At 40.7% G+C, this 12500-nt stretch overlaps 1 protein-coding gene across 4 annotated transcripts in view; it reads left to right on the top strand.

Moving 5' to 3' along the window:
* Positions 1–12500, top strand: part of serpini1 (serpin peptidase inhibitor, clade I (neuroserpin), member 1) — a 20685-nt gene that overhangs the window by 4814 nt on the left and 3371 nt on the right. For 2 of the 4 annotated variants that reach the window (XM_046074793.1, XM_046074795.1), the window contains 3 exons: positions 7318–7606; positions 8274–8504; positions 8821–9015. In XM_046074793.1, the coding sequence (XP_045930749.1) occupies positions 7318–7606; positions 8274–8504; positions 8821–9015 (715 nt within the window). Of the gene's footprint in view, positions 1–7256; positions 7607–8273; positions 8505–8820; positions 9016–12500 lie in introns of all 4 variants that reach the window. The other 2 variants (XM_046074794.1, XM_046074796.1) reach the window with 1 other exon arrangement.

Raw genomic sequence — 12500 nt, 5'->3', positions numbered from 1 at the left:
TGTAAACGTAACAGGTACTAGTTAACTAGACCGCACCAGAAATCCCAAGTACTGTGCCTTCGTTCTTGATGTTCCCTGAAATCCATAAAGACAGGAGGGTATGTTACACATGAAACAGTCCCTACACTATTAGTGAGACAAGACTACCAGTGGCTTTGTGTATTACAGCGCATTTCTCATGTTGCCTTCTCAATTGCAGAAAATAATCTATAACACATTTCACACTTGATTTTATAATCAAGTGTGAAATGTTATTATGAAATGTTATTATTTCATATGCACAAGGAAATTAAATTAATTGAATTGGCCACTTTATAAATGAAATGCAGTAAATGAGCCGATCCTGAAGTTGTTGGCGAGACTATTTCTACTTTATAAGATAAAACTCAGTGTTTCCTCGCAGATTTTCCTGTCTAGTGGCTAAAACTTAACTAAAACTTAACTAATTAGCTGTGATACAAATTTGTGATGTGAATTTAAGCTTCACCTTTGACAATAACACGATGACGGTCGCAGTAAGGAAAGCACAGCCACCTTGGGTTTGCAGATGGATAGATGGCCTAGTGATCATCAGGCTTATTTGGTGATGAAACTGGTGTTACATGTTATTCTAATATTGGGCCTACGCTTTAAATAATTCCCTGAATTTATTCATAGAAATACCTGTGTGAATATGGCAGCAAGGATTGTTGCTTTGGGGAAGCGGTTTGGTACTGCTTTTGAAGATGTTAAAACTTAGAGGATTTTGTTGATGATTAACATGCACAGTATAAAATATTGTAACCTAATCATGTTGAAGTGGTAGTTTACTTACCTTTAAAAAGGCACAGTGGTGGACTTTCTATCTGAACAATTAATAATTATCATTTACTCATAAATAAATGAAGTAAAACTGACCAAATGTTCTAAAATCTTTCTGGATTTGAGATTCTGCCATCACAAAAAAATGGGTGCTGTAATAAATTGTCTCATCAATAACTAACTAACTATACACAATAAAATTATCCCCTCATGAGTGCAGTGCTTTGAGACATGTAAACCAGACAGGTAAATCTCATCAGTGGGTACCCTAGCAATGAAGTTGATTGTGGCGTGAATATTTGGGCTCAAGCACTGAAAAAAAATGTAATACAGTTAAACTACAAACAAAGCTGTTTTCCAAAATGAGCTTCTAGGTGAGAGACTGGCCACTTAACCCTTTCACTGCTGCTGCCTTGTTGCTACAGTAGGTGCAAGTAAGGGGTGTGAGCAGAATGGACAACGTGACTGATGAAATGTATCCACTTTATTGGGCCCAGTAATGGAAGTCTTAGAAGTTTAGTGCTACCTTTCTCCTACACTGCAATGGAGTTAAAGTGGTGGGCTCTATTGAAGCCTACCTGTGTACATTTTCTGCTCTGCCTCAGGAGTCTCCACATCAGCGGGTGAGAGACGGGTGTCTAATCAAACTGGGAGAAAGTGAGACACTCACAGAGACCTGAGTGATTTGAGATTAATGATGTCGGTTTAATCATTATTAGTGTGAGTGCGCATGTGTCGTCTTGCATTTTACTCAGTTCAAGACCAGAACAATAAGTAGAAAGCGGCAATTATGGCACCTCCGAGGAAAACTCATGAATGATAAGCAGATACCCTGGCATTTTTAACACAGAGTCCATTGCAGAAATTCAAGGTTTTTTGGGGGCCAGAGATAATCATAGACATCATTCTGCGCAGTCTATTCCCAGAGGGATAGGCCTAGCTGAAATGGGATGTTAGCACTTTCACAGAATTCATCTAAGCGCATATGAGCTTTGTAAGTTTGGAAGTGTACTTAGAGGCTAAGTGAACCAGCCTGCTGTGATTTGAGCTGAAGCAGAGAAGCGGGCTTAAGAGGGAGAAACTGTTGGGGGACTTGGGGCTGCAGCTCCATAGTGATCACTTCCAGAGAAAAGTCGACGAGCTTGCCTTGTTTTTGCAAAATTACTGAGTGCAGTCACTTCACTGGATGTGAGTCTGGGGAGTGTGTGTGTGTGTGTGTGTATTTTTGTACCAGACAATGTCAGAGAGTGCACCGAGTGACAGAACTGGAGCTGGTGTGAAGAGTTCTTGCAAAGAGAGGGGTTGCGCGAGACAGAAAATGCTGAGTAGTTTGAAAAAAGGAAAGAGCGTTTATCTGCCTACACGGAAGGAGGAAGAAATGTTTTTAAGGGTAAAAAATTCTCTCCGTCAGCTTGGCAAAACGAAAAATGTCCATCACTTGCAGTTGCCTTGGTAACTTTAGCTTGGAAGTGTATGTACTTAAAAGTGTGTGTGTGTGTGTGTGTACCTGTGAATTTGAACCATGGATGAGGATGTCCATGTTTAATAAATTCCCCTGGCCTCCGAAGCATGCCGTCTCAAGGTGTTGGGTTTAAATGGCAGTAAGGATTAACGTGCGTGCAGTGGATTTGGGTGACGTCACATTTTAATTGTCGAAATGTCAACCGCTGGCCTATTCTGTCTGAGAATTAGGATTACACAGAGAGATTAGAGGCTGCTTTTAAAGGCCAGTGAGTTTAATTGCACGGAATTAATCAAGTTGTCAGGATTAAACTTGCAACTTAAACCATGAAAGATTGTCTGACATATTCAATTCTTTTAGTCACAAGACAACATTTTATAGCTGGGTGTTGGGTTTCCCCGCTTACCTGGGAGGCATGCTGGGAACCCCACCGGAATTGAAGTTGGGCTCATAGTCATCAATGGCCGAACTGGCAAAGTGTGGGATTCCCTTGCACACAGCGTGCCACAACTCAAAAGGTCAGAATGGTGTCACCATTACAAGTAATAGCCAGCCACCCATGGTGTTATCATCCACACACACACATGCACACTTGCACACAGACACACACACAGGGGCACACACAATGATGCTCCACACTACTTTCCCTGGCTTAACCGCATGGCTGGGTCTTTCCTTACAGAAAGCAGGGCTGTCTGTCTCAGAAAAGTTCAGCTCCCACAGCTCAGAAGGTCAGAAACATTACCTCCATTTACATCTCTGCCAGCCACCCCCTCGTTTCCCTCAGCCTTTCTTTACTCTCTCTAGATCTCTCTCACTCTCTCTGCAATGTCTGACTCACAGCACGACATGTGAGAGCAGGTGAACACGTGTGGCTAACAGTATATTAACTGCAGTACATCGGTTTTGTGCCTTCAGGCGTCATTTGATTTTTTTCTGTTTAAATCTATTTGAAGGTGTGCATCACGAAAGCAACAAGGCTTATTTTACCTGCTCATTTTACCTATTGTGCCTGCCAACATGATGGACCTACCTGCTACTGAATGAGTCAGATTGAACCTAATATATGATCATATTAAATATCTTCAATATCTCTCAGTATTTTTATATCACAGGACTTCATTAACCTACCCTGATTCCATTTACACTTTTTGGACATGATGAATGGACGCATTAAACAACAAATCCTATTGTTTTGTTACTGTCAACAAGTCCCATGAAAAGAACCGAAACCAGTAGTGCATCAGTCCATCTCTCAGTACTTTCTGACTTCCCTGCGCTGTCTCTTGCTCCAACATTTTAAGAACAGTATATATATAGTTAAATTTAGTTTAGAAGGATCAAAGTCATTTCTTAAACTAGTTGGGCACTGTAGTTTTTTTGCAAACATTACTCAAACAGGAGTAAATTGTGTTTTTTGCGAGGACTATTTCAGAGGCGGATAAATACACATTTGGTGCACTGAGTATTTACAGCAGCCCAATGGTGTATGTGGGACAGACTCAAAATAAACTACTATATCAGGCTTTAGCTTCACAAGCACAAAACGTTTGAAAGATCTTCTCCTTGTTGGTTTTGTTCTTTTTATTGTATTTTTTTGACAATAACTTTTAAATATGACCAAAGTCACCATATTGTATTGATACAGCGCGGTGCACAACTCCACAAATTGTCCACACATATGAATACACGAACAGCAAAGTGCAAGTGCCATGTGACTCTATTCCATGGTATTCCGTGGTTACTTTCGTTTGATGAAACTAAACGAAATATGTTTGTCAACTACCTTTGTTTCCCTGATTAAAACGAGACAATGACGAGACGGCGCCAATGTCCTTAAACACTGACTGTGACCATATTAACATGCAATATTGTTGATGAAAAATGACGACACTAAAAGGTAATTCATAAAATAAAAACGTTAATAACATCACTCTCTTTTGTCAGTATAATGAGGAGACAAAATATTACAGGCCATATTTTCTCCCTCTAAATTTTCACTCAGTGTGGTCATTCAGTGTATTTTTTTTCTTCCTGTGCTTTTCACGCTGGCCGACTGAGGGCGACACCTGGCGTGGGAGGAAAACTGTACTGTGGAGGAGGCGAAGTCTGGTGATGAACACAACATGCTAGGTCTTAGATATTTGGTCCCATTTCAAATACAGTGAGGCGGACAAAAAAAACAGTTGCCTAATTATATAGCAATGTGGTTTAAAGATTTCTGGAAAAAACACTATGAACTTGAAGCGGCATATCAAAACTAACCACCCGGTAATTGAGGTAAGTTAACGTCTCGTTTGCAATAAAAATGAGAACAAAGCTAATATTCAAATTTTGCAAAACATTTTATCTATAAGTGAGATGAGTGAAATAAAGACTAAAATGATAAATATCTCTATTTTGGTTAGATCAGAATGACCAAAATGCTTATCAAAATTATACTAATGGGTAAGAAAAGACTAAAATGACGGTTAATGACTAAAACTAGATTAAAATACTTTTGATTTTCTTTTGACTAAAATCAGAATAACATACCCAGACTTTTAGTCAACCAAAACTTGATTTAAAAAAATAGGTGTGGACTAAATATGACTAAAACTAACAAGGACACTTGACACAGGACTAAGACTGAGACTAAATTTTAAAATGGCTGACAAAAGTAACAATATCCATGGGAAGAAACTCTTTGAACTCAAATGAATTTCTATTTGCTGAGTTAAGCAGATGCAAATCCAGCTGGCAGTTTGGTCAGTGTCATGCTTGTTGAAAGCAGTTTGTCAGAATACTTAGTGACGGAGAACAAACAAGAAGATATCCTGACTGTCAGTTTGGAAGGACGTAAAATGGAAGTGATGTGTATTTTTGCAAGAGAATGAGGAATTATACTTCAGATCTTATAACCTAGTTCATTGTAAAATGTAGACAGGGGTGGTCAACTCTGGAAATTGCATTGCTTTAAGGATAAGGTTAAAATGACTCACAAATAAATACATTTTTGAAAAACAAATATAATTTCCTAAGGAAGCTGGGAATTGTAGTATTTGCAAACTGTATTCAAACAGGGGAACATTTTTTTTTTGCATATGTTTGGGAACTATTTTCAGCCAGAGATTAGGAGCTCTATGTGGGACTGAGTCAAAATAAAACGCAGTGCCCATGTTTATAGTAATAAAGGAACATGTCAGCCAGTGCATGTCACACAGTGTGGCTCCTTGACGTGCTTTTAATAGTTTCTAAACAACAATAGAGGTCTATGGCACAGAGGAATAAGCTGCATAGTAAAATAGGTTCAATTCATTGTTGGTTTTGGTATTTTCATGGGATAACAAAAAATGTATCACCAGACTAAGCCTTTAATGGATTTGACATGTCCCCCAGGTTTGTCACATACCAGAGCACAGTAAAGGAAAAGGACAGTACACAGCAGGATGGGGCACTAATTTTCTGGCTGCTGCCCATTGTTTTTGCTGTTGACACTCAGGTACATTGTGCCCACAGTCACCTGCCATCCCACACATATAGTAGCAGCCAGCAGATTCCAGCGCTGCATGGGACTGCTAATAGAATCCTCTTTACAAACTGTATGATGATGACAGCACAGCAGAGACAAACAGCCAAACAAATGTCCCGTGTTATTTCACATTTTATCATCGTCTCTCGATATCTTTCTCTATCTCTCTCTCTCTTTATGCTATATATCATTGACTCTGTCTTTTTCTTTTGTTTGGGCAGCAGAAAACAATGTTGCCTGGCAACAACAGCACCAGAGGGATGGTGCAGTGTGTGTACATTTCTTGTCATTTTAAAAGGTACAAAAGGCGGGGTTAAAAGGGAGAAAAGATAGGAAAGTAGAGACATGAGAGAGAGGAGGAGATCAGTGAAGATAGATAACGTACGGGCGAGAAGGGAGATGAAACAGAAGGCGAGGAGTGTGATGGTAAGGAAAGATGAGGGGAAGGATGGAGGATGGGGAAGGGGGGTTAAAGGCCTCTTCCTAATCAGTCTTTCTGTACAGACATAACCTCGTCCGTTCACATACAAAGGCTCAAGCACACACACAAACACACAGAGAGTGAAGCAGATTTTAAAAGAAGCTGATTTAACTCAAGATGATAAGAATGGCCATAAAATATGTATGAACTCATCTAGCAGATGTGCTACGAACAGCAATACTGACTGCAGTCAGCATTACAGCTGTAGTTACAGCACATTCCTGTTTATATCTCATCGCCTCGTTCTCTCTCTCCATCTCTTTCTCTCTGTTATTTCTTTACATGTGCATAACTCTCAGGTTGTGTGTGTGTTTTTACCTTTTTCCCCTCGTTCTGTCTCTTCACTGACACACTGCCTTTCACTTAAAGTCAATTGAGTCTGTAACTGTTTTGTTTTTTCTATTAAATCTCTCTCCTTTTATGCCAGTTTTTCATTTTACACCACTATTTAAACCCGTTTTTTTAAGGGGGGGGCATTCGATTGTTTATCAGTGCATTCCTTTTTTGCCTTCACAGATTAAATTGGCAGAACGATTGACTGACGTGTGTTTTCTGTCTCTCTCCTCTGCTCTCTCTCTCTTTCATCTCTGTCTCACTCCCTTACAAAATCCTCTTGTCCTTCATCTCTTTTTATGCCTAACGCAATCTTCTCTACCTCTCTTTCTCTTTCTCTCTCCCTCTCCCTCCCCTCTGCAATTCTCTTCTCTCTGCTTTCACCTCTCTATCCTTTCTGCAATCCTCCTCTTTTTACTTTTGGCTCCATCCCTCCCCAAATCATTTTGTCTTTCCTCCATCCATTGTCCTTCCTTCCACACCTCTTTGGCCGCCCATCCCCCCCTCCATCTCCCCAATCACTCATTTCCTGTTCCTTAACCCCCCATCCATCCATCTTTCCTCCAAACATATTTTCCCTCCCTCTTTGCCTCATTCACTTCCCATTCTCTCTTTTCCCCCTTCGTCTCCCTTGTCTATGCCTCCTTCCATCCATCATCACATTAAAGTTCTCTTCTTTTTCTTTCTATCCAACCGACCTTCCTCTTCAAACGCCCCTCTTTCACGCAGTTATCTGTGGCCTGTGCTGCGATGTTGATCCTGGACGTTTTGTCCCCGCTCCTCCTCCTTTCCATCCTGGTGCTGCGCTACGGTGGCGGCGCGGCGGACATTCCAGAGGACGCTACATCAGAGTTCTCAGTCAGACTGTACCACCAGCTGCAGGCAGCGGGCGATCAGGATAACATTATTTTCTCTCCTCTGAGTGTGGCTGTGGCCCTGGGCATGGTGGAGCTGGGAGCCAGAGGAGCTTCACTGGACGAGATACGACAGGCTGTAGGCTTCAGCCATCTGCTGCCAGGTAAGAGACACATTCATAAACACAGGTACACCAGCATCAGGGTCAGTGGTGGGCGAAGGAAGAGGAGTTGGATCTAAATTGTAAAAGTCTTTAGCAAAGGAAGTTCAAGTGCCGTTTTTACAAAATCATTACATGTTCAGTTTACTCGTTTAATCGTGAGATGGACTACTCAGCCTGTGAAAACAGTTGTATATATCTTCTGTAGTTCTGGAGGAAGCTTTCCAAAGTAAAAAAATACTGTGATGATGTCAGCAGGGTTATCTTGGCTTGGGCTTACAAATTGACGTTCATAAAATTTTAGCAGAAATCCTGCCTTACAAACTAGAGGTGTGGCGTTTGAAAAACGACATTTAGGATGGGCTGTGGGATCTAATGAAAGATGCTATCCAGTTGCTTTATGGGAAATGTAAGCTCCAGCGGTTTTTGGAGCTTGACCCATAGTAGTAGTCCCTTTAATGTTATATAATTAGTGTATGTGGAATGATCTAAACCACGAGCCTCATACAACAAACACGCAAACATGCGCGAGACTATACATGCACATGCAGCAGTCTCTATTGCTGGATGTGCATGTGTGGCGGGCAAAGGTGAAGGTGTACAAATGTTTTACACAGCAATGTACTCTAAACACACGTTTAGAATATGAATGTCTCCCTTTGTTCTCCAGGCATGGAGTTCTCTTTGCTCCAGAACCTGACGGCAGCTATGTCGGAGGACGACACTCACTACGTGATCCGATTTGCCAACAGCCTCTTCCTGCAGGAAGGTGTTACCTTTAACCCGGAGTTTCTGCATCTGATGAGGAAGTACTTCCGGGCTGAAGTGGAAACAGTGGACTTCAGCGAATCAGCAGCCGTGGCCGAGCAGATCAACAGCTGGGTGGAAAATCATACAGAGAGTGAGTTAGCGAGGGAGGGAGGGGGGAAGGAAGGGAAAGATACAGATGAAGGGAGCAAAAGAATGGATGGCAATAATGAGAATACATAATTTCATCTTCAATTCCAGCATACTGTAACGTGACATGTAACTATTGTCAGAGGAGTTTCATATCGGACAAAAGCAAAATATACTGAATACATTTCCAACTCTGTTGCACAAATCTCTATCCTTATCCTGGTGTGCAATTTCAAACGCTGCATCCCAGCAGGCGCTGTCCTTTAGGCTAATGAAAACGAATGTATATCCTTTCACACTGTACAAATCAATTCCTCCAGGTAAGATCCGTGAGCTGCTATCGGCCGAGGACTTCAGCAGCGTGACCCGCCTGACCCTGGTAAACGCCGTCTACTTCAGAGGCTCCTGGAAAAACCAGTTCCGGCCAGAGAACACCAGAACCTTCTCCTTCAGCAGAGACGATGGCTCTGAGGTTCAGACACTCATGATGTACCAACAGGGAGACTTCTACTACGGTAGGGATGAAGGGTGTGTGTGTGTGTGTGTGTGTGTTTGTGCGCGCACGTGTGTGTGTGTGTTTGCGTGTGTGTGTGTGTGTACTTGTACTTCTCAATTGTACTTGTGGGTCTATTCTGGAGCCCTTGAATTTCATGCTCATATTTCTTGAGGTTATTTAAAATGTTAATCTCAGATCTGAAATATTCATATTTGGAATGTTATTCCCAGGAAAGGCTCCTTTTTTCTGCTTAGTGAGCTCTGCTGCAAAAATGCTGCACAAATTCCTCTGGTATGTCTGTTTGATTTAGTCGTACATTTTGAAAGCTATTTTGTTAATGTCATACAATATTAGCGGTACTTTGATAGTCTGTGCTAAGGTATGTAGTACTATATTAGGTTTTGTTAAATCTTCTCTGACAGTAGTTAGAGCAAACAACACTGTCTTTTTCCCCCTTCACACAACTGTCTGCGGGGTTCTGGGGGGGGGTAGCTTCTAATTAGAGTATAGCATGTCATATTTTGTCAGTTGTTATACTAATTTTCAATTATTTGGAACAATTTTAGAATAGATTTTAGAAAAGACTTTTTTCTTCTCTCCACTTTAATACTTTGTCAATGCGCACAAACCGTAGGCACTCCGCTGTGCACTTTTTTTATTTAAAGAGGTGATCTCTTTTTTTTGTGCATGTAACAGGTTTGCAAAGTGAAAAAGCCCAAAGTCCAGCCCAAAGGGAGTTCCCATCTGCCACAGAAAGCACTGCTCTGAACCGCTTGAAAAAAGCTCCTTTGTAGACCAGCCCTTCACTTCCTTTACTTGTGAGGTCACAATGAAAACACGTCATAAAGCTTGCCAAGCAGCTAGCGGGGTCTGATCGGAGGACCTTTGGCTTGACTCGCCTTTGTTTGGTTTTCCATTGTAGAAATGTTGTACCTGTACCTGCTTCCAGGTACTTTTTTTCGTATCACCTCACTTCCATTGAGGTTCCAAGCCTGCTGAGGGATACTAAAATGTAACGTGAAAACACAACAGACTGCTGATTGGTTAGAGAGAATCGTCACTATTGACTGCATCATCATTGTTGTGTGCCAAACAGAGGCTAGTAACAGAAAGTTTTATATTTTACAGTTTTCGTATGGAATTTCATCATTAAATCCACTTCTGAGAAGTTTTGAGGTGAGAAATCAGCTGTGTAGATTTCGAAGACAGATTTATGAGAAGTGATGGCAGAACAAAAATGCGCGGAGCTCCGCAAGTGGCTGCAGGGGAAACCTGTACCAACCCGCGGGAGGAGCTGGCGAGGCCGGCCAGCCACCCGCTCACAGAGCCCTCTGCTCCCACCGTCACACAGACCGCTGCAGCAACAACGGCAGAGGAAAACACAGCTGGAAGGTTTTCATTCCGCTTATCTGTCTTTACATTCTGAGGAATGTTGAAAAGTTTTAACTTAAAAAAGAGAAAGCTGTGTGGGTCGCTGGTGTGTGTGTCGCATTGAACATTACGTCGGGCACTTGTGTGTGGCGTCGATATGATGACAAGCGATTTGCGCTATGGTAACATTTTTCGGCAAGGCAGCATAGATCGTCAGAACACCAGCAACAGTTCAACGTTTTGTCCTAAAAGACGATGCAACTCCGACTCTGTTTGGGGCTGGAAATTCACAACCACAACCTGTAAGTATGCTTTATTGGTTGTGAATTATATTTAAAATAAACAAGGCAATGTAACTTCCCAGACTGTTCAAGTGCGGAGTTGTTGTAAACGTTGGCTAACACATCTAAAGTTATAGCTATAACTGCAGAGTGTACAACACATTGGGTGAAAAGAGATGTGCAGTATGGGAAAAATATGGCTGTTCTGGTACAACCCCTAAATAAGATTTTGAACCTGAAAATGAGCATAATACCACCTCTTTAAATTGAAAAATTGAATAAATACCGTATTATTGTATATAGGGACACAACCAACTAATTAATTGTTTGGTTTAAATAATGTCACAAAATAGTGATAAATGAACATCACGTAGAGATGATGCTTGTTTTTCATACTAACAGTCCAATATCATCAAATTTTCAGTTTACATCATTATGAAACAGAGAAAAGCCTATTATTAATGAATCAACTAATCAGTCAGTTTATTAATTGTTTTCACATTAATTACGTATGTTCTCTGTTTACAGATTTATTTTCTGCTTCTTTAAGTCCAATAATGGTAAATATGATGTTTCGGGGTTATTGTTCTGTAGCTATATCTACTTTGGGCGTAGATGTATAGTGTCTGAGTTGGTCCGGATTATGTTTTTTATACCTTATACATTTTTAAGTCATTTTTCCAGTGTCACAATCTGGTACCAAAGACAGCGAAATCTGACACATATGGCACAATTATCAAAGTTGTGCCATATGTGTCAGATATTGGTGTCTTTGGTGTTTTGCCAGCACTGTGAGGCACAAGAGTCATGCAGGTTGGCTCTGATGGTGTTACATCTGAGTGATTCTTTTTTTGTATCTAGTCATTTTCTGTTTGACGTACTGCCAAAGACAGTCACATCAGATTCTTACTGCGCTGCTGCTAAAGTTGGCAGATTTGAGTTATTTTGGTGCAGTCTGTATGTGTGTAGTGAGATGCATGCTTGCATACACCTACGTTCACAGGGTGCGCATTTACTCATACACTCAGGATCAAGGAAATCTGTCCATGTGTGAACTGGTGTGTGTGTGTCTGTCTGTCTGTGTAGTGTGTGCACATGTGTGGGCGTGTGTGCAGAACAGGGACAGGTCCTTGGGGAGAAGGCCGGGTTTGCATTCCCATTTTGAAGCACAATCATATTGGTTAAGTAAAATGTTTTGGGAAGCCACACCCCACTCTCTGCTGCAATGTTGCCTCGCTCTGCATCAGCAGCCACTACACAGAATGCCACATGTAAGTTAATGAAGGATGATAAACCTTTTTGTTGTAATTTTCCCTTTTAAGAGGCTTCAAATGAAAAATAATGTGCAAAGATTGGGATAAAGTCTGGCGGTGTTAATTGCTCTATAATCTCCATCTCTCATGGCAGAAACCTGAGTAAGTGAGATAATCTTATATTTAGATTTCAAATCTAGTTGGACTTGTTGTGAGTATAAAAGGATTATCTCATCCTGACTAAGAAATACTGTCTCACTTAATTCAAGTAAATGCTCGTTGGCTTGTCCTGATAAGAGTTTTTATCTGTGGGTTTTGTTTAATTAGATACAAGGGACAAGTCTGTTAACGATCCACCTCAAGGCTATGAAGATATCAAGTCTTAGCCTCTTAGTGGATCTGTAAAAAGATATTAGGTCTTACAGATATTTGCGTGTGCGATCACATGTACATTTGTCTTGAATGTGTGTGGGCGAATGTATTTGTACACTGTACGTGTGCGTGTGTGTGTATATGTATATATATATATATATATATATATATATATATATATATATATATATATATATATATATATATATATATATATATATATATAT

The sequence above is a fragment of the Micropterus dolomieu genome, linkage group LG17, assembly GCF_021292245.1.
Source record: "Micropterus dolomieu isolate WLL.071019.BEF.003 ecotype Adirondacks linkage group LG17, ASM2129224v1, whole genome shotgun sequence".
NCBI lineage: Eukaryota > Metazoa > Chordata > Actinopteri > Centrarchiformes > Centrarchidae > Micropterus > Micropterus dolomieu.
Note: the sequence above shows the minus strand (reverse complement) of the source record. Positions and strands in the feature narration are given on the sequence as shown.